The sequence below is a fragment of the Sinohyriopsis cumingii genome, chromosome 6 (genome assembly GCF_028554795.1).
Source record: "Sinohyriopsis cumingii isolate HCF-2022 chromosome 6, ASM2855479v2, whole genome shotgun sequence".
In the NCBI taxonomy this organism is placed as follows: Eukaryota; Metazoa; Mollusca; class Bivalvia; order Unionida; family Unionidae; genus Sinohyriopsis; species Sinohyriopsis cumingii.
Genome location: NC_142966.1, coordinates 140538179 through 140562659, shown reverse-complemented (window position 1 = coordinate 140562659; position 24481 = coordinate 140538179). Strand labels below are relative to the sequence as shown.

Here is a 24481-nt window from a genome sequence, read left to right as displayed (position 1 = left end):
GTGACACATTAGTCAAGGATGACATAAATTGTATCTTTTGCCAAAATTTGACTGGTTAGAAAAATGTACAAATGTTATCCAATTCAGTCAATAAAACAAATATGGTAATTTATCAAACTTTTAAAAATTATCAACTGCTATTAAGTCACTGGAAATAAAAACCATTCCCAAACAGAACCAGGATTTTCAAGTGCAACATCAAACACAAGTGACTTGTCTAAATAAGATCTATTACTCCTGGTTGTAAAATCTAAGGCCAGGCAAATATGTGGCGTTACTACCGTTATGACCAATATGTTTTTTGTCTTCAAAAATAAAAATTAAAACATATTCATGTGATGTGTACCCATAAACAATGTTGTCACCAAAAATTACAGTAATTCTGGTTTGCCTTCCTTTCCTCACAGTCATATTATTACACTTTTCAACATTCTGTCTGAACTTCAAAACATATTTTCTTCTGCTTTAAGCAATGCAAAATATTTGAGATTTCATACATATCCATAAGTCCCTTACAACCTGCACTCATATCATATGCCCCGAAACTTTGCATCCTTTCTTCATCCCCGTCATGTTGCTTGTTTCACTTGCCTGATGAATATGTTGAGTCTATGTATACTCAAGTGCCTAAGTACCAGTGGGAATCAAAGACCAACAATGTCAGTCTTTTAATGCACGACTTGGCGAACTTTGGGTCAGATAATCATGGCCACCAGTCACTGCTAAGAGGTGTTGGAGTAGAAGATTAGTACCAGAAAAATGGTGAGCAATTTGCTCACATAAATATCCCCTTGCCTCACACGTATCTCACCGTTACCCTATTGTGGAGATCGGCTTTAAGTAAAATAATAAAAAAAACACTTCTGAAAAGTGTTAGTACAATGATCTGACAACATCTGATGATGGGTATATTAACTTTCATGGCAATCTACTAGAAACTGAAAGAAGTGTTGCATTCATAAAACTCTGTTCAGGGTTAGTAGCATATTTCATTCAAAATTTTCAAGGTGCATTATTACATTAATTTTAAAGGATACTTCATTGAAACTGTATGTAAACACAAGTTAATACTTACTATTACTCCATATTAGGAACTTTTCTTGAATTTTTTATATATAAAAAACCCCGAAAGAAAACATGAAGTCAATAGTATGATCATTGATATCTTTCCCATTAATATTAAATATCCTACATCTGAGCATTAGAATAATTAAGTCACTGAACAAAGTTCATTTTACTCTGTCTACACTACACTATTTATAAAGCATAAAATGTCACAGAGCAAATTTTTTGGTTCTTGTAGCTTGTCTTCAAGCTGTTTTCAAGAGCTCCATGTTCAGCAATTTTGTTCTTTTCACTTCTCCTCAAACTACTTGATATCATGATAAGGAAATATTCCCATGGATCTTTGCTTTCAATGCATAGTCATCAGCAGCAGCTGTCATTGTCTCAATGTCTTTTTCAGTTCCTTCCATTCTTCTTCACTCATCCCCATAAACAAAAACAAAGTAAAGATATTTTTTTATATTACTGCTTATTTAAAAATATATATGGATATTTTAAACTAGTTCATATTAGATATATTAATATTTCTCTCAGCTTAACTATTCTATATTTTTGGATTTATCATGTTCATTGCAATTATCATCTGTCCTATTTCAACTCAATCCCAAAATAGAACTGGATTGAACTAATTTCATAATTGATACTATATGCAGTTTCTATTTTAAAACTTGAATCTCTGTGTTCACAGACATACCTCTTTCGTCAAAAATGATTTCAAGCTGAAGGCTTCTTGTTTTGCCTGTATTAAATGCCATTACAACAGCATGTTTTTTTGTCTCAGCTGCAGGTGACCATGGAACACTCTCTCCCATTGCATGCAAGTCAATATTCTTCTGGTATAATTTACATAAGTTGCATTTTGCAAAGCTCTTCGAGAAAGATCTCATAATCCAAACTTTATATTTTCCTTCATCCTGCCACCGGCTTTTCAAGGTTTTCAAGTTCCCCTACGGACCCTGTCTGTCATACACTACATTCTGCTTTAAGTAAATATTTCTGAGATCACAATAACTCTAATAAATACAAAAATCCTTTAGGAGACTGACACTACTGGCCGAAAAGAACTTCCAGCAATTCATGTTAACACCATCTCTTCCTTTTAACAGCTGAGTGTTGAAATCATTTCTAATATTTTTCAGGATTAACAAGATTTTTAAACATTAGCTCCAGCTGTATTCATTTGACTTGTTTGAAAATTATGCATAAATAATCAATACTTGAAAATTCAGAGATACAATTTGCCAAGGAACTTAATTTACAAGTATCCAATGGGAAAATTACTTTTAATTTATGCCAATTTAGATTAAAGGCATAACCACAGGAACACATAGATGGCATTGCCTGTAGAGCTAAAAAGACTTAAATGCAATCTTGGTTGAATGTCTTAAAAAAAACAAAATTTTATAGTAAAATACATTTCAGAGCAAATACTTACTCAGTAATAATAACTATGGATAACTAGTAGTGCCTCACAAATCCAGCCCTCCCAGAGAACACCTTTAGGTAAGAAGGGCTAAAAGTTATCTACCCACCTAGATGGCAGTCAGGGAGATTGATCTCCCTTGGTACAGGGATTGGCACCGAAATCCCATGAATATATCAGTTAATACCAGAGCAGAAGGCACACTCCCTGTAAAGATAACTGGGAGGAGGCAGGAACAAATAATCCACTTAATCCAGGAAAAAAGGTTCTGTGCTGTGATATCATCCTATCCCTGTTTGAGAGATACAAATAAGCATGATCTCCCTCAATGCAATGGCTCTGACATTTTAAGATACCACTTCAAAGCTTGTACTGGAGGTTGAAGGCGTTTTTGAGCTGAAGTAACCAGAGTAGACAGGATTTCATTACAGAAGTCTGGTTACCCACGAATGGGTGCCTGTTCTTGGATATGAAAGAGGGTATTGTCCTAAGTGAAACTGACCCATCTTGTCAAAACTGCATGTAATTTGGGTCCACTGAAAAGGCATGTATTTTACTGATTCTGCTTGCCATTGCTAATGTAAATGAGTAAGCAGGTCTTGCATGAACGTTGAGTCAATGATGCCCTTGCAAGTGCATGTGTGTGTGTGTGTGGGTCATAAACCATACTGATCCATCACATTGGAACTGTATGTAGATGGGTCCACCAAGAAAAGTATTTGGCCTGCCGACTGCCAATGTATTGAGGAGGCAGGACTTGTGTAATCTAATTAGGCTCTTGAGAGCAGTCCAATAGGTCTCTTGTTCAGCCAGGTTAATCCCCATGAAAAATTCACTTGGGTAAGGGTCCAGTGATGTTGGCCAGGTGGAAACCATAACAAACAGAAGATCGGACAGGTCTTTGTTTCATGTGATATCCTCTCTTCTATGATAGCACAGTGTGCTAGTGATGGTGGAATAATAAGTTTACTGTATTGGGTGCTAATGTTTCCTCATCGAAGAGGCTAGAAAGTTAGCTAATGTGGCATGGAGATCTCCATTGTATTAAAGTATTCTGATGTGAACCATGGATTATACTTCACTGTCTTCCTACATAGACCCAGTTGGTCCTGTATTTTATATTTTAGTAGAGCAATCAGGATGAAGAGTTACTTAGATACATTTGGTTCCTGTATCACATGCAGAATCCAAGGTGTTTAGATGTGAATACATTCCTGTACCACATTCAGAATCCAAGGTATTTAGATGTGAATAAATTCGACCATTTCAATGTACAGGGAGCAGCAATTAGCCTGGCACATGGGCCCAGGATTGGTGTGACAAAGGTTGGGAATGTTAACATTCCACCTTCTCATTAATGTCCATCATAAGCTGATCCCCTTGAGCATTTATTGTGTGAAGCTGAGGAATGAAAAGGCCATTCCATTTGTACCAGTTCCTGCTTGCAGAAATACAAGTCTGCCAATACAGTAGCCCATTTGGGATATGTCAAACTGAAACCTTGATTGCTATTGAGGGCACCACCTTAGAAATCCCATACAATAATTAAAAAAAAGGTCAGAGTACTTATTCTGTCTTGCTGTTTCATATCAGACACCACAGTGAAGTTATTTGGCAGAATGAAAACTCAATTCCCGTTTAAATTCACCAGTCACCAATTACGGGCTTTCACAAAACATCATCATTACAACAATATGGGCATATAAATAATGATCCTGAGACAGTCACGCTCCTAAGTCAGTCTGAAAATGTATGAGACTTGCTCCCTCGCCAGTCCCATGTGTTGGCATCTGAAGCAATCATGATTGCTGGAGAATGTGTTGATAGAGGTATCACTGATGTGGGTCCAAAGATGGTTGCAGACTGAGAGAGTTGGTCTAACTGGCATGGTTCGGTCTCCACTTGCACCAAATAATAATTGTTATGAAAGCCCAATAAAGTGTCCAATGAATAAGGTGTCTGCTGACATAATGAGCAAAACCCAGCTGGAAAATCAATACTCTAGCAGATGTACTGAACTAAAGAGGCATAAAACTTTACCACTGCATGAATTCAAATCTCCTTTTCCTGTGGGAACACATTCTTCATACTTGAACATAAAGCCAGTCCTAGTCAACCACTTATTCCACTGAGATTTGTTGTGGAAGGATACAAGCTGTGATCTGCATATTGAGATTTGTTGTGGAAGGATATAAGCTGCGATCTGCATATTGAGATTTGTTGTGGAAGGATATAAGCTGCGATCTGCATATTGAGATTTGTTGTGGAAGGATATAAGCTGCGATCTGCATATTGAGATTTGTTGTGGAAGGATATAAGCTGTGATCTGCATATTGAGATTTGTTGTGGAAGGATATAAGCTGCGATCTGCATATTGAGATTTGTTGTGGAAGGATACAAGCTGCGATCTGCATATTGAGATTTGTTGTGGAAGGATATAAGCTGCGATCTGCATATTGAGATTTGTTGTGGAAGGATATAAGCTGCGATCTGCATATTGAGATTTGTTGTGGAAGGATATAAGCTGCGATCTGCTTATTGAGATTTGTTGTGGAAGGATATAAGCTGTGATCTGCATATTGAGATTTGTTGTGGAAGGATATAAGCTGCATACTGAGGATCATCACAATATTTGATAAAAGTTTGATCTCATGGTCACGATCTTGTGAATCAACTCACGAGAATTCACATGGAAAACAGGAAGGATCTGTGCTGTAATACATCCATAGATGCTTGGGACTCATAATTGATGACATATTCAGTCCAGAAATGTCAACTGCTGTTCAGAATGTAGAAGTAACTGAAAGTAGAATATTCCGTAGATAATTCTCACCTGACGACAGAATCCATCCAAGTAGATCAAATAATGATGAGGGAACTTGAATTTCAGTTTTGTTGTCTATTGATTGAGGTAGTAAAGTTGAAGTCTCCTGTGCTACCTGCAAAACAGTTGGAGAAGAGTGTTCATGATGGTGGCCCATTATGGTTGCAGCACTTTTAACACAGATCCCGTGACTTCTAACATATCACTAAACAGAGTCTTGGCAAGCAGAGGGTTGCAGGCAAGTGAAAAGACATACCTTAAAAACGGAGGCCCCAAGATGGTCATTGTATGCCAGAAGTGTTTTGTGGTACTATTACAAGTAAGACTGATCCATGGGGATGACTATATGAACTGTGATCAGTTATATGGTCAAGTCCAGTCCAGAAGGATCTTGGCTGGCATGAGGTAGTCCAATTCTTGAGGTTGGGACAGGTTACAGAATGTTTGATCCAGGTATCTGGCTCATAAGTCAATGTTTTCATCCCTCAAGCTAACATTGACTTCTGTACGTAAAAGGCAAGTCCAATATGTACTATAGGAATTACAACCACAGAAAACTATGTTAGTTGAGTGCCTGTTGGACAGGTGTTGCCCATGGTCTAAATCTGCAAGACAAAAATAGAGCAGACCCCGTATACATTTAGAAGACTGAGTGTCCTGCATTGAACTTGTAAGAAACAATGCAGAGATACTCACTATGACAAACACCTGTAAAGGGATGCATGCACATGAGCTGTACAGGTAAAAATTATCAGTATAAAAAAATCAGAAGTGGATGCTACATAAACAATTCAAGTCACTAATGACCTGTAGGCATGTGAATTTGATTGCCTGTCCTGGTAAAATCGTTGAAGCATCGCTTATAGTACTTACATGGATCAACTGAAAAACAAAAATCAATCCTAGTAACAGCTTACTCATAGGAAGATCAATTGTTTAGATGCCTATACAGATAAAAATCACTCAAGTGTCGCTTATAGTAACACTGGACGAGCTGGACACTACTAAGTAAACCATACATAGAAAATTTACCTGTGCTTATCTGATCAAAGAGGAAACTATTGAGTAATATAAACAAGTTTTCTATATTACACACAAAACCTGCATATAAAAAAGGAACTGAAGCACTATATAATAAAGGTGCTACAATATCCACTATGAGACAATTTACCTGTTGGAAAAGACCCATGACTTCTATACAGGTAAAATTAATAAAGTGCTATCAGACAGCCTAATGAAGGCAATGAAGCATCACAATATAATATCAGTTCATAAAACTATCTGTAGGGAAGCTCATAATGAAAATCAGTGAATCTAAATGCATTGGTATAGAAAACCTGTATACAGTCAAACCCGGTTATCTCGATTATGTCGGGGGTGTAAAAAAATCGTCGACATAACCGGGTCCCGAGATATCCGGGTTCATAAAAACCGGTAATTTTAAAAATGTCCTTGAGCATTACTCCTGTCTCTTGCTGGTGTTTACTGGAATCCCCTCCCACTGCATGTTAAAATAAAATAAACAAAACGCTTAATTGATAATAAAATGAAATGAACTAACCTGGTGTTGTTATCATTTATTCCTTTTTTATCATCATAAGTAATTTATTAAAGAAAAAATATATCTATGAACTCCTTATATCACATGTAGCGTATGCATCCATTACTGTAGTGTGCATCACTTATGTCAGATAACACACGACGCATTTTTATAATTGATGTGAATATTGAAAAACAAATCATGTTTGGTTGTACTCAGAGGTTTGAATATGTTATAAGATTGAAAAATGGATCAAAGAAAATCACAAACGAGAGAGTGAGAGAGAAACATCCACCGATTGCTTTCAGGCACCCGCCATTCACGCATAACGCGGTGTTAGGTGCAAAATAACCAAGATTGTATTATATCCAGGTTAATATATGACAGTATCTCGCAGATAAAGATCAATAAATGTTTTTGAAAATACATGTACATGTACATGTACATTGACTGTGAGTGCAAATGACACTCCTTTCGCTAGCATGGGTTACAAAGAGTATTTATTAAAGCAAGTTAATGTTGAGTAGACTACTTACCCCGCAGGCATCAATGCGAGTTTGTATCAATTATGATTCCAGTCAAATAGCTGGATGACAGGTGATATCTTTACCAGCTGGTTACGCAAGTTAGATCGCCACTTACAGTTTGAAAAACGAAAGATCGCATTGATAATAGACAACTGCCGTGCTCACCCACGTGTAGAAGGGTTACAAGCAATCACAGTGTATTTTCTTCCTCCCAATGCTACCAGTAAGCTTCAGCCACTCGACCAAGGAATAATTCAGGCTTTTAAAATCCATTATCGGAAAGCTTTAGTTTGCAATTATTTGCTTGCAGTTGAGGAAAAGCGATCCTATAAACCAACTCTGCTAGACGCCATCATGTATGCCCGTGCAGCTTGGAACAGTGTATCGCCGAAAACCATTCAAAACTGCTGGTTCCATTGTATTTTTCCGGAAATTTCTGATGAAGAATTTCACCAGCAGTGTTTAATTGCACAAGAAATTAAAGAGCCTCAATCAGAAATAGGTCTTGAAGCGATGGCTGATGAGATTGCGGACTCCATAGGCATTGCTTGGGATGAATTTTCTAATTATGTTCACGTGGATGATGATGCCAATGCCTATGGTGAACTTACTGATGAGGAAATAATCCAATCGGTGACAACGAAGCAGATACAATCATGCAAGCAAGATGATGATGATGATGATGATGATCAGCCTATCACTATCCCAAGCTACAGTGAAATGGCTGAATGCATTAAAAAAATGAAATTGTTTGTGGCAAGTGTCGACGGTGCCGAGCATATGTATGAAAACGTAAGTGCTTTTGAATCGTTCTTGTACAATTTCTGTGAGATTGACGTTAAAAAGTTGCATTTCGTCGAATTAAGTGGGTCCACATGTTACTTCGGACCGAAACTTATGCCCGACATAACCGGGTTATCGCCTTAACAGAGGTCGAGATAAGCGGGTAAAAAATAGCATAACAAAGAAGAATTTTTTCGGGACCAGACCAAAACGCTCGACATAAGCGGGTTGTCGAGATAACCGAGGTCGAGATAAGTGGGTTTGACTGTATATTTGGTCATTGTGGAAATTATACACATTAAGGGTTTTCTATAGCCCACTATATTCTTGCAAGCACATATAAATTAAAATGATAGCCTTGAACTGTTATAAAATCAGATAGCCTACTAGTGCAATAATGTAAATGGCAAAGTGCTTTGATGTAAAGGCAGAACTTTGTCATCATATGAAGAAAGAGAAGCTGGAATTATAGAACGAGCATAATTCCTTTTGATGTGAAGATTCCTCCAACTTGTGAGTGAAGTATTTCCAGAAACTTGGTAGAGGATGTTTGCGAGGTCTCTCATGGTGAAAGTGTGCTTCTTGGCATGAGTGGAAGTAGTAACTGGTATATTCATGGGATTTTGGTGCCAATCCCTGCACCATGGGCAGATTATTCTGCCTGACTGCCACCTGGGTGGGCAGATAACTTTGAGCTCTTTTCAGATAATAGTGTTTTCTGGGAGGGCTTTATTTGCAAGGTAATAGTAGTTCTCCTAAGGTATGATTGGGTAACGTGCCTGAAGATGAAACATATATCAAAGCTATCTCAGACGTCGAATACATCATGCTGTCTGGGATATTTGATTTTAAGTTTCAGAATTCTTATTTGTTCTTTAGAGTTGGGAATTTTTTAATTTAGGGACTTTACCTTCAGGAGAGTAGAAAACAATTACCTACATGGCACTGAGTCTTGAATGTTGACTGGCCCTGATTCTTGAGTGTTGACAACTTTTTCCTCATCACTTACTCTGTGTTCTTTAAAGATGGTGAAGACCAAAATTACATTGATAATACCCACAATAGCACTGAGGATGGCTGGGGAGGTGTACATGTCCACATGCAAAAGGTCTGAATGTACAAGGCCTGGGAAGCCTATAGGCACCATGGCTGTCTGAATCACTAAAAAAGAGGAAATTTACATGTATATTATTGTTTTATGCCTTTGCCATGGATAAAGCAGGAGCACACACCTTCTCAATGTCTTATGCATACATACCAAATAATAGGTTATTTTCATGGACACATTTTCCAATTCTGTCTACAAGCAGTGGTGCAAATTTTGACTACTTTTAATTTAGTAATACCAGATATTGCAGCATAACAAAACTTTTACTACACCAAGCAAAACCTGTCTACCATATGCTGAATTACTCCAATCATACATGACCTAATACAAACTGATCAGTTCAGTTTCCAAACCATTCAACCTGGGAAAAATAACAAGGAACAAATTTTGGAACTGGATTATGGCATTTAAGTGATGTGTTAGTCTGCTCAATTAGCCCAAAGTAGAAAGTAAAAACATTTATTTTGGATAAGGTCATCCGAAGTCAATGCTACAGTTTTACCAACATGCTGGTAATGGAGACCAAAACATTGTCATTAAAGATCAAAAACTATTACATTGCAATTCTGTCTATATCATTAGAATGACTAAACCATCAGAACAGAAGTAGTTCAAATCTGTGGATATCATATGTAGCTCACTCATTCAACATGATGAAGTTAGTGTTATAGTAAACTGCAATTCATGCATGATAGCTACTTCAGTGTGTGAGCATGGATATGTTAGAATTTTATCACAAGTAGGAGAATACCTTATTGTTGCCAATATCATCTCTTCTATTAAGTCTTAGTATGTCTGAGATCATGGAACATGACCCCTTGACTGTGTTCTAGGGTCCAAGTTCTTGTCTTCACAGAGAAAAGAAAGAAGTTTTGCCATTGGGAAATGGGTGGTGAGAGCGGTCTGATTTCCTCGCCTAAACAATGTCAACGTCTTGTTTGATGCTTTCTCCAACACACGAGCTACACTTTCAATGCATTTGCGAGGAAGACTCTGAGTTAATATTTGGATAAAATGTTGAAAAGGGTTAAGGTCCAAACTTCTCTACACTGATTATTCACTCCAAATTGTGAATGAGGGAAGTAAGGTTGTTCATGAACCCCAAAAAAGCATACTTATTGAATGGTTTTGTAGTGTTTCATCCAGGAATGCTGACTTTTCTGTGGAGGATGTCTTGGACTTGGCTCTGACATAGTCTAATGTCCTACTTTGAAGATCCAACTTCAGTATCTTGGTTGATACCTCCTCTGATGCATGAACAATTCTTCTGACGTGTTTGGGAGAATGATGACAAGTAGTAAGGGTTCCATTATCCAGAGAGACTATAATTTTGACAAGGGACAAGGTCATATACATTGATTATACACAACAATAAGGGAAGTATGCTGTTCATGTCATTAACCAAAACCAACCATACCAAATGTTTCTTGTGGTGTGTCATGCAGAAAGATTAACGTCTCTACAGCAAACAAGCTGGACTCGTAGTGAAGGCCCAAGGGCTTAGACTGGTCCTGTATGAATTGGTATATTTAAGTATGCATCGTACATGTTGAGACTTACTGCATACTAGTCACAGCCATTGGACTTCATGACCAGAAATGTTCTGGCGTAGAAACCCATTCTGTGCAGTTTTTGTAGCCACACAGCAAGTAGACAGAAAGGGGGTTTAACCATTAAGAGTTGCATCCCTTTGTCCATCTTAGAGACAGAAAGATGTTTAACTGTCTTCCCTGTAGGGGTCTGATGTATTTATTTTCTTTATGTGGCTTATGCAAGTCAAAATGTATGACAAGATTGTGCTTCTACATTTGAATGCACAGTATTTCCATTCCAATAAATCTCATAATTTTGTTTTCCTTTTTTGTCTTGATCAATCACTGACCATATTGACGACTGGTGTACTCTTAGTCATTTCAATATCTGAAATTTCCACATGAACTCTTCTTTACGTAGCCTATTACAAATTCCCTACACTATAATCTCTAACTTCAAGTTCTTTGTTCTAGTAATATGTCATATTCGCATATCAGGAGTAGAAAATACTTGCACTAACTTTTCTGAGAGTCAAACTTTAATCTCAATCGTCTACATGTAAACAATCCTGCAGAAAAATTAATTTTAAGGTATTTAAAGAAAGGTTTATAAGCAGAAACCACAATATATGACCTTTAAACCCTGTACTGTTTTCAATATTATTTTGACCTTTAACTTTGTACTGTCTTCCATATTTGATATTTAAACGTTGCAATGTCCTCCATATTTGACCTTTAAGCCTTGTAATGTCCTCCAAATTTGATCTTTAAACGTTATAATATCCTCCGTATTTGACCTTAAAACTTTGTAATGTCCACCATATTATACCTTTAAACCTTGTAATGTTCTCCATATTTGAAACCTTACAATGTCCTCCATATCTGACCTTTAAACCTTGTAATGTTCTCCATATTTGACCTTTAAACCTTGTAATGTACTCCAAATTTGACCTTTAAGCATTATAATATCCTCTGTATTTGACCTTTAAACTTTGTAATGTCCACCATATTTTACTACTAAAAATTGTACTGTTCATTAAATTATCCTTTAACTTGGTGGGGACAGAACTGTAGACTGGAAATTGATTAATCTTACATGGACCTATGATGAACCCAGTGGCCTGAAAGGCACTCATTATGGCCATGGAACCAGTTCGCTCCTTCATCGTTGTTGCTCCAGACACATATGACCTCACCACTGCAACATTACCTGTAAGAAAAAAATAAAAGACTTATTTTCAAGTTTTCTTATCTTTTTTGAAGGAAAAATACATCATTGAGAAAAAATTATTCAACAGCTGACGTAACCACGTTATATAAGTGTATATTTTGATATGACGAGAACGTAACAAAGTTTACCCCACGACCACTTTATACTGTTACTCATGTGATAGCTTAAGCATATTTTATTTACTGCACTATGCGACACCAAACTCACTACCATCCTACATAAATCAGTCTGTACCAATAAGACTGAACTATTGTTGTGCATACACTGTCTATGGTTACTTTATTGGAATGATCACTGTAAATTATATTTTATCATCCTAAGTCTTAGCTTGGTAGCAACATGAACTTTTAGTGAACATTATAAATGTTTTGACAACAATATATATTTCTGGTGGCAGCTTGATTACACTTCTTTAAATTGATGTCTGCTCACATGATACACAATGACATCACAGATGAAACATGTTGCTTCAAACACAAGGTGTTATCAAACCACAGACCAGATAGTTGCAAACAAGTATGAATGCAAAAATAGTGTAATACACAAGAGATCAACAATCTGATAATAACGTTTATTTAAAGTCACAAGAACAATATGACACACATGAAATGGTAGTTATTAATGTCTTTCCTATTATCAAACTTTCATAAATGTCCGTCAGGGTAGACAGTGGCATTTATAATACACAATAAATGTCTGTCAGGGTAGACAGTGGCATTTATAATACACAATAAATGTCCGTCAGGGTAGACAGTGGCATTTATAATACACAATAAATGTCTGTCAGGGTAGACAGTGGCATTTATAATACACAATAAATGTCTGTCAGGGTAGACAGTGGCATTTATAATACACAATAAATGTCTGTCAGGGTAGACAGTGGCATTTATAATACACAGTAAATGTCTGTCAGGGTAGACAGTGGCATTTACAATACACAGTAAATGTCTGTCAGGGTAGACAGTGACATTTATAATACACAGGTACTTTTCATCACACATAGTGATAATTTTAGTGAAAATTAGTGTCCTTGTTTAGGTCATTCAAATTTACACTTGCTAAAATTTTGTGACCTACAGTATATTAATTTTTGTTACTATCAAAACTGTTGCTACATTTGTTACTTAGGTTACTTTGGGCCATCTGTTCAACTTCTGATGTCGTCTGCTTTCAAGGTGGAAACAATCTGAAGGAAATATTTCCTGTCAGAAAAATTGTTTCATGTCCATAACCTTCAACTTATATTGTTCATGTCATAGTATCATTACAAAAGTCTGCCACCTTATGCCAGTTTATTGTTGTAAATTGTTCATGTCATAAAACCATTACAGGGTCTGCCACCCTATGCCAGTTTATTGTTGTAAATTGTTCATGTCATAGTACCATTACAGGGTTTGCCACCCTATGCCAGTTTATTGTTGTAAATTGTTCATGTCATAGAACAATTACAAGGTCTGCCACCCTATGCCAGTTTGTTGTTGTAAAGTGTTCATGTCATAGTACCATTACAGGGTTTGCCACCCTATGCCAGTTTATTGTTGTAAATTGTTCATGCCATAGTACCATTACAGGGTCTGCCACCCTATGCCAGTTTATTGTTGTAAATTGTTCATGCCATAGTACCATTACAGGTCTGCCACCCTATACCAGTTTATTGTTGTAAATTGTTCATGTCATAGGACCAGTACAGGGTCTGCCACCCTATGCCAGTTTATTGTTGTAAATTGTTCATGTCATAGGACCAGTACAGGGTCTGCCACCCTATGCCAGTTTATTGTTGTAAATTGTTCATGTCATAGGACCAGTACAGGGTCTGCCACCCTATGCCAGTTTATTGTTGTAAATTGTTCATGTCATAGTACCATTACAGGGTTTGCCACCCTATGCCAGTTTATTGTTGTAAATTGTTCAAGCCATAGTACCATTACAGGGTCTGCCACCCTATGCCAGTTTATTGTTGTAAATTGTTCATGCCATATTACCATTAACGGATCGGCCACTCTATGTCAGTTTACTGTTGTAAATTGTTCATGCCATAGTACCATTACAGGGTCTGCCACCCTATGCCAGTTTGTTGTAAATTGTTCATGCCATAGTACCATTACAGGGTCTGCCACCCTGTGCCAGTTTGTTGTTGTAAATTGTTCATGTCATAGTACCATTACAGGGTCTGCCACTTTATGCCAGTTTATTGTTGTAAATTGTTCATGTCATAGTACCATTACAGGGCCTGCCACCATATGCCAGTGTATTGTTGTAAACTGTTCATATCATAGTACCATTACAGGGTCTGCCACCCTATGTCAGTTTATTGTTGTAAATTGTTCATGTCATAGTACCATCACAGGGTCTGCCACCCTATGCCAGTTTGTTGTTGTAAATTGTTCATGCCATAGTACCATTACAGGGTCTGCCACCCTATGCCAGTTTGTTGTAAATTGTTCATGTCAAAGTACCATTACAGGGCCTGCCACCCTATGCCAGTTTATTGTTGTATGCCGTATTAGTAAAGCATGCAGAGAGGAAACACACTTTCTATTATAGCTCTTTTTCTACTGCCAAATGAATTTTCAGGAATCCAAGATAAGGCCATCTCTTCTTATTGCATCTATTGCCTACTGATATCATCTCTGATATTCTTGAGCATTTGTCCAACATGCAAAATTGAGTAACTAAGATATTTTCTTACATGTGTGAATTAATGTTCACACAATACATAAAGTGCTGTAAAAGGCACACCCCAAATCACCTATGTCTCTAACAAGCTGTTACAGTATTTGGCAAAAGTACAAAGAACAGCCATAACAGTACCTAGCACTAAAATGACTTCCAGCAGATCAGTCACTTAAACTCGGCAGGTACGCCTTGCCAATAATGCAGGTACGTCATAGATATGAAACAGCTAATTCTTCCAGTGGTCTGCTGCTGTCCGTGTAATTACACAATTGTCAATGATAAGCATGTCTGCTGTCATGGAAAGCAAGAGACTCAAGTACCAAAATGCAATCCGGAGTGCATAATTCAATCACTAGACAGAATGCAGTGGTAACAGACTGATGCTCATTTATAAAATGTACCTGCTAATACAGTTCATTAAAAGTTACAAGTCACTTTAATGTGAAATCTGTTGGCTTAACACTAAATTCAGATAATGGGAACTCTTTTTTATTAGCTGATAGTGAAAATATATATGGATTTACAGGTGAATTACATTATGAAAGCCAGGTATACACATGTTGAATAATTTTTCAAACAGTGCTTATTCTATGTGGATTAGTACTTTTTCTGTACAATGTTTGCTTCTGGCATCACTGGATTTAAAACGGCTTACCTACATGCATATAAGTTTGTATTCCCTGTTATTTTATGCTTCTGAATAACTTAACATATGTGGCATGCTGTGTGGCACCATTCATTTGCTCATATCATATGCAACCAGTGCTTGGATCTAGAGACAGAATATTTAACTGAAGAAAAAACAGAACTTGACACTACTAACTCTGCCTTTACAGATAGACATTTGTTTCATTTTAAAATGCATTTAGCAACGGCAAATATGCAATCTGAATTTCTTAATTCAAATAAGAATTATGCTTTTAACACAGAAAAAGCAAACATGAACTAGCATCTGATTTTTAAGAAAAATGAACTGCTTTTGACAAACCAGTTTCATTAAGTGAAAAATGCATACAAAATTAGATTGTTACCAAAGCTTTGTTTGTTTTCATCATTTTAAGGGATAGTTTCTCTTGTTTTTTTCTTCCTACAATTGTTGAATTAACTCTATTTCTTAGCTCTTCACATGGGAAAGTGATAACGATCATTATCAAGCCAATCCAATCTGGATATGTGACAAGATATCAGTTGGCTGAAAGTGAATAATGGTTTTAGTAATTTGAGTAATTCAGATAAAATTTTGAGTTTATTCAACAAATGTGTAATTATAATTATCTTGCCATAGTGATAAAGCAGTACATGTACATTCCCTGAGTGTGCTGCACAGATTTAACATTCATGCTTCCTTGTGTATCTCTATAATCTAATTCATTGTCATTATTTACTGTGTAGTTTAACATCGTTGTCTTGTGAGATTTTTTTCTCTCCACAATTCCAAAAACTTTATTGCAAAAGTGAACCAGTATACCAATGTATTGGCGATACTTTATATTTAATTAGAAAACAACAGAATTATATCCGTCAACCCTTATCTTGTAGCCCAAACTCACGATCCAAATATTTCAAATTAATTGACTATACCTTTTAGACAGCATAGTAGGTTTGAACCAAACATTCTGTATATATTTTGAACCACTTAGTACATTCATTCAATGAAAATTAGAGCTTATTTTATTCCTATAATTTACTTTTCAAAGTGACTTAGATTTTTAATTTTAAACTTGGTGACAATGTAATAATACATTAGAAATCAATATTGACAAGTATATTTATCAAAGACAGGTGTTACATCATTCATATAATATTATTGATGTGGTCTTATCTATCAAATGTTTGACAATATATGGATTTGAAGATAATAAACTATGAAGCTTATCAGTACACAAATCTCTGTTTCCATTTAAAACATAGTATTATTTGACAAAATAGATAGTATGACATGAAAAATATACCTGACTCGCATAAACTGAAAAATAATATTATAGTATATTAATCAAGCAATTTTGTTTATTGCCTCCACCTCCTGGCCCTACCCTCCACCACACATAAACACACACACATTGAGCTAATTTTCACCCATGGCCTATACAAATGAATGCTATAACTAATTAAATGTTATAATAAAGGAATGTTATAACAAAGCCTTTGGAATACATGTTAGGAATTTGGCTGGGAAATTTAATCTTGGATATTATAACAGGAGAAACATTTTATCCATTAATGTCATAAACAATCTTTACTGTACTTTACATGGCAGGTCACAACTTATCACAGATAAAATCATATCATTCCTTCAGAACTGATATACAATCCATTTTTTTGTATAAAAAAATGAGAAATGAACAACAATTTGAAGAAGATTTTTGTTCAACTGAACACAAGATAAAAACAAAAACAACTTTACTGACAATATTGTTGTTGTTGTTGTTGCTGTTGTAATGGAGAGCGCTTTAGACCACTCAGGGCCCCAATTATATTGTAAAATGAGATTTACCTGCTCCAAATCCTATTAGAGCCCTTGCAAGCATCAGGTAACCCAATTTCTTTGAAGGAATGGATTCCAAGTAAACATACAATATGTTTGCCAAGATATTTATTATCATGGACACAACTAAAGGCTCTCGACTCTTGGCCCGGAAATTAGCCCAAAAACCAAAGATTGGAGAGGCAACCAGCTGACCCAGGCTATAGACAGCAACAACCCATCCTAACAGGTTTGTATCGGCATCATTTTCAAGCTAGAATAGAGAAAAGAAAATTAAAAAATACAGGAAACTTCTCTATACCAGATATTGTTAGAAACAAAACAAAATTGGCTGTTTTAATGAGACAGCCAGTATACAGAGATTTCCATCATTATAAGGCACATGCATTATACCATAGTTTCTTTTATAAGGCAGGTATTTTCATGGATACCATTTTATTATGTAGAGGTAAAATTACATGTATAACGTACTTCATTAAAATGCAGTTTGATAACAAGACGGTAGAATATATAGCTCCCTTGGACAGCATTAAAATGAAGGAATACTGTACTTTATTACACTGCAGTTTCACTATAAGATGGTAGAATCAATGGTTCCCTTGGACAGCATTAAAATGAAGGAATACTGTACTTCATTAAATTGCAGTTTGACAACAAGATGGTATACTCTATAGCTCCCTTGTACAGCATTAAAATGAAGGAATACTGTACTTTATTAAACTGCAGTTTCACTACAAGATGTTATACTCTATAGCTCCCTTGGACAGTATTATAATGAGCACTGTATTAAGAAAACTTTATGGGGACCAATGTGTTTGGCCACTATGCACAATGAGGCAGGTTACAGAAGTGCCAGTTTAGGGAACTTTACTGACACCAAAGTGTTTATCTCAGTCTGCAGAGGAAGGTTACAGAGGGTCAATATATAAGGAACTTTACCTATATGAACCTTCTTTTATTCATGGTTACTAATATTTGTGGTTTTCAAAAGTTACTTTGCAACTATTACAATCTACAACTAGAGCATAATCTGTCTTTAGTCACCACCTCCTTCTGTGAACAGATATCTTTTTTTGTGTGTGCAGGTATTAAATTGTTTTAACAATAAAATATTCTATGTCATATTTTATAAAACAGTTATAGGGCTTTTATGGGGCTATTGGTTTTGAAAACATAAGAAAAATATAGGGATTTCATAAAGAAATCATGAAAACATAAAGGGATAATGGTGTGCTAATATAACCAATCAAATACCAAATTTTTAAGTACTTGAAAAACACAAATTAGCCAACTTGAAGAAAAAAAATAAACCTTTAAAATAATAGTTTCAAAAAAACCATTTCTGTTACTTATTATCTGTATTGAATTGAGTACAGTCATCATGATAAATCATTACAATTTCCATGTTATCCTTCGTGTATTATACCAAATACATCCATCATGATAAATTACTATATGTCCTTGTTATCCTACATGTATTATATTGAATACATCATAATGAATTATTATATATCCTTGTTATCCTTTTGTGTATTATATTGAATCCATCCATCATGATAAATCATTATATGTCTGTGTTATCCTTTGTGTATTATACTGAATACTTCCATGTTACATTTGCTCAGCAACAGTTCGTACATTGTGTATAAACAAAGGTATTATTACAAGCCATGTTTTGAGGTCCAAATATTGCCGCAGGCTAGAGTTAATCTTTTATACAGGATTACCATGACCAGAGAGAAGACCTGCATCTTGGATCGGTACAGGCATTAGATCGAGCAATTTCCCACCTATGTGTTGCAGCTTAGTCTGAAGATCAGAGGAACCTGTGAGGGAACAGGGCATGTTCTAAACTCGTCACCATGTGGACAAACAGTGAGAAGGACATTGTCCACTAAGTTTAATTGGATCTAGCCAAAACAACATCCAATGGGAATTGAAATAGATGGTGTGATAACAATTTTGATCCAAATTATAACTTTTTACTAGCAAGCAAAAATTTAGTCTCACCTAGGAAGATTGCTGAGCAATATAGGGTTACTCCTAGGAAGCCACTCGTAATTTGGCGGTAAAACCTAGGAGATTCTAAGGAAAGACAAAGCTTCGTAAAATTCAGTAAGTTATTTGCTCAATTTTTGCAGAATATATTGGCATTGTAATTGTAATTATGTGTAGTATGTATACTTAATTACTAGGATCATTTAGTATGTAGAATTACCTTTGTAGTGTTCATTTATAGGCGTATTTGAGTATTATGTAGAGAATTATATAGATTGTTAGCTTGTGGTCAGAATTAATTTTGCAATTTGCTATTAGGTTATTTCATAGTAAATTAGTGTGTTTATTCATGTGATATGTTAGAATTTATACATGCTTGAATTGTGAATTTGGAAAATGGTTGAAGTGTGTAAGATTTGTCAGTATGGATGTATGGATATATCAGAGCATGGATATTTGTATATTTGTGTACTTGTAAAGAAATGTGTCTGACCGCTGTGATATTGTTTAGCATAATGGGATTAGAATATGTACTGATGTGATGCAATTAATTGATGTTATGTATGAGAAGTAATTCATACCATGCTTTTATTACAACGTTGTTTTACCATACAAGAATGTATGAGTATTTCAAGGTGAATGAATGTGTGACTGAAGAAATTTAATAGCTGTTAACTGATGATAGGTTGGATGTAGTATGAGATGAGAGGGCTAAGGAAAATATTGCATCCTCCTTGTGTTTTCACAGGAACTTGTTTGGAGGACAGAACTTCCGGTTCAGTTGTACCGCATCTCTAAGAGGGGAGATGGAAGTGAGACTGGCAGAGCAGTCAGAGTCAGCAAGTCTAGTTGGTGGAGAGAGTCGAGGAGAAGGAGGGAAAAGAGTCAAGGTGGAGGAATGGAGGAGGAGGTCTATAGAGAAGTCAAGGAGGAAAAGAAATTTGGAGAAAGTCGGGAGGAAGAGGAGAAGGAATTGGAAGAATTGTAGAGAAGAATACACAGATAAGTAGAATACAAGGACAGGTGGAAAGCTATCTCACACTACTAATCAAATGATGCAATAGGCTATCACATGGTCGAGCGGAAGGAGAGTACTTGGGAAATGTAATCATTTTACTACTGAATTGTTATTAAATTGTTATTCGTTGCATTTCACTTTTTTCTGTACATTCAATCACTTCACCGTTGGCATTGATGACTGGGGGCTCCAAGCATGACATTTATCTTTCACTAATTTAACTTCTAACCAAAATCTAGCCTGGGTGAGATTTCTATAATAATTTGAATAGAATATTGGGAGCACCCCACCCTAACCATAACACACCTACCACAGTGGCAGCATAACAACTCCTGACATGCCACAATCCATCGTGATGAATTATTATATATCCTTGTTATCCTTTGTGTATTATACCAAATACATCCATCATGAAGAATTTTTATATATACTTGTTATCCTACATGTATTACATGTATATTGAATACATCCATCATGATGAATTATTATATACCCTTGTTATCCTGTGTATTGATCTGAATACATCCACCAGGATGATTTATTATATATCCTTGCTTTCTTGTGTATTAATCTGAATACATCCACCATGATGAGTTATTATATATCCTTGTTTTCTTGTGTATTATATGGAATACATCCACCATGATGAATTAGTATATATCCTTGTTATCTTGTGTATTATATGGAATACATCCACCATGATGAATTATTATATTTTCTACTGCTATCCTTTGTGTACACAAAGAACATCCTACAGGGTGAATCGTTATATGTCCTTGACAGCCTTTATGTATAACACTGAGTACATCCATTATAATGAATCATTATACATATATGTTCTTGTTATCAGTTGTGTATTGTATTGACTACATCCACCGTGATGGAGCATTATAAGTTTATTATCCTTTGTGTATATTGAGTACATTCATCATGATGAATCATTATAGGTCCTTGTTATCTTTTGTGTACTGTACTGACTACATCCATCATGATGAATTATTATATGTCCTTGTTATCCTTGTGTATTTTCTTAAGTACAGTCATAACGATGAATCATTATAGGTCCTTGTTATCCTTCTGTATTATACCAAGTACATCCATCATGATGAATTATTATATGTCCTTGTTATCCTTTGTGTATTATTTTGAGTACATCCATTATGAATCATTACATGTCCATGTTATCTTTTATGTATCATGCCGAGTACATAGGATTCCATACTGATAAATCATTATATGTCCTTGTTATCCTTTGTGTATTATTTTGAGTACATCCATTATGAATCATTACATGTCCATGTTATCTTTTATGTATCATGCCAAGTACATAGGATTCCATATTGATAAATCATTATATGTCCTTGTTATCCTTTGTGTATTATTTTGAGTACATCCATTATGAATCATTACATGTCCATGTTATCTTTTATGTATCATGCTGAGTAGATAGGATCCCATATTGATAAATCATTTTATGTCCTTGTTATCCTTAATCACAAAATAAGTTTTGTAAGAGACAGTGACATATACTTCTTCCACAAAACATGTCAGTCTGGGATACTACGGTGATTATAGAAAAAAAAATAGGAAAGAAAAATAAAGATACAAAAAAAATACTGATTTTGTATGGTGATTTATGTAAAATACAGCCTACAAGGATGGCTGGGAGGTCTGATAGTAAGAGAAATGCATAATGGAATTTCATTGCTACATTATTATATAAAATGATAAACATTTTAATGACCATAATGACATGTCTATGGGGTTGTGCCTCCACTATGATAGCAAAATGGATGTATAGTGTATTGCTGGTGACTGTCTAAATGTCTGTACTTCCTTACATCTCTCCCAAAGCCTGGCTGCAGAAAAACTATTAAACTCAGAGACATGATATTTTACACACCTTATCATGGTCACTAGTAACATTGATAACCTGTTGAGATTTCCTCACAATTAATTATACTTTTAAGGAATTTATGTCTATTTGAAGTGGCCAGGGTGTCTCACAGGTTAGTGTGCCCATCTTGCGACTGAAAGTGTGCAGATTATAAACCTATAAATAGAACATCACGTATTGGCTACCATGGTGTATCCTTGGGCAAGGCATTTTAGCCCAACTGCCTTAGCACTGAATGACCTACTTGTGTTGCTGTGCCATAAAATGCCAAGCCATTTATGACTTGGAACTTTTCCATGTCAGTTCCAAATCTGTTTCTGCACAGATGCAAAGAATTATACATCTGCTGAGTGGTAAACAGTAGTATTACACTTCTTTTAAGCAAAACCCTCGTTTTCATTAGTTGGAATCATGGGTATCAAATGATGTAGTACCTGTTTAAACTCGTGTACTCCTGTGAATGACTTTAATTTTGTGGTTTGGGTAGTAAATGCAGATTCATGGGTAATTAATCTGTCATTTAGGTAAATACAAAATATTGATCGATGATGCATATATCTCTGTAAAAGATAATATGGTATTCGTTTCCATGCATTTTCAAGCAAACTGGCCTAACGTTTCCTGCATTAATTAGGTAAGTTATCTACTGCTAATACTTAGCATGAATTCAGAGATCACAATAATAAAAAAGATGGCAACAGGCTTTTCATACATGTACTAGCATAATTTCACTACTTATGTTAAAACTGCATTTCTTACGATTTTTGTCATTTTTTTAAAGTTATATAAAGACCACTATTTAGTTTTATAAAGACCACTATGAAAACAAAAACTCCTGAAAATTAGGGATCTGACACTAAAAGAAAGCCACTGACGGCAAACCAAGTCTCTCTTTTCCATATATAAACATTTCTGCTGAAACTGAGTTTCACTCTCTCAATGATCACTATATTGCTGAGACAGAGGTCAAAAAGCAGGAAACAGGAATCTCTTATGTTTTCAAAGCTGATGTTTTATTTAAGGGAAAATACTTTAATACCACTATTTGTGCCAGATGCATGCAATTCTACGATTTTTATATCACAGACCACCTGGACCATGACATAAGTGGTAGGTCAGTGTAGATGTACTCCAAAAAAAGGCATTGATCAACCTCAAGTCATATACCCTTAAGGCAATTCTGGCAATGTGGATTAGCTCCATGATCAACCTCAAGTCATATACCCTTAAGGCAATTCTGGCAATGTGGATTAGCTCCATGATCAACCTCAAGTCATATACCCTTAAGGCAATTCTGGCAATGTGGATCAGCTCCATGATCAACCTCAAGTCATATACCCTTAAGGCAATTCTGGCAATGTGGATTAGCTCCACACATGACAAAATGTCACTTCAAACAAACATGAATAAACTGGACTTTTAGAAAGCGGGACCGACTTGCTGATTGCTAATTCAGTGGTTAGTTACATATATATGTATTCAAGCTATGTGGTAGATAATTTCGTTGTAAAGTGTCTGATGGCTGTTGGTGTAACATATTTTCAAGGCTGAAGTCACCACTATGGTGAGAAAGAATTTGATGATGAAATAACAAAAGGGAATAAATTTATGGTGTTATGTACAGAGCAGCCTCGTTAATCCAGATTCTGTTTATCTGGAAACCTTGCTATCTGGACATAATTCAACTGGAATGGATTTCCTAAACATTAATTTGCTCTGTTAATCAAGAAATCTGAGTTCTGGATCCAGAAATCAAAATAGGGGACCAAAGTGTAAAATTACTATAAAATTTGTCTCTATAATCCGGAAATAATCTGTCCAAAAATAAGAAAATTCAAAAAGTCATATATGAAAAAACAGTCAGTCAGATAACACAGTCACCTACACAAATTTTGAGGCGTGATCATGTGTGTAGAAAAACCAAGTAGCATGACCATATTGTAACCAGCAATTGTATAAACAATGTCTGTTTTAGCTGCTCCTGACGGGGAGGTGTTAATAATTAAATAAACACACTGGGATCAAATCGTCCATGCTTTTTGACATAACATGGTAAATAAATTAAGTGTGTCATTAAGCCTCTTTGTATATTACCAATTGTATATAACAATCACAGTTTATTGATGGCTGTACAAATACAGTTGATTTAAAGCTTCAATTCAGAATAAAATGGGGACATCAATTATCAGCTCAATAGCAAATATAACAGCTGTAAAGTACAACTTATAAAAATGACTGCATTTTATTAGTTTACCATCATGCATTTAACTGCAAGATATCAGTTTGTATTTGTTGTGCTTTTTACATATATTATGTACAAGCGCATGTTATAATAATGTCAAATAAACACGTCAATAGATGTATTCATTAATTT

General features: G+C 35.6%; 1 protein-coding gene across 3 annotated transcripts in view; it reads right to left on the bottom strand.

Annotated features, from left to right (window-relative positions):
* Positions 1–24481, bottom strand: part of LOC149798127 (major facilitator superfamily domain-containing protein 8-like) — a 94235-nt gene that overhangs the window by 27838 nt on the left and 41916 nt on the right. For all 3 annotated transcript variants that reach the window (XM_089963215.1, XM_089963217.1, XM_089963216.1), the window contains exons 3-5: positions 17204–17447; positions 11899–12012; positions 9102–9323 (exon numbers count right to left, since the gene is read on the bottom strand). In XM_089963215.1, coding sequence (XP_089819341.1) covers positions 9102–9323; positions 11899–12012; positions 17204–17447 — 580 coding nt within the window. The remainder of the gene's footprint in view (positions 1–9101; positions 9324–11898; positions 12013–17203; positions 17448–24481) is intronic.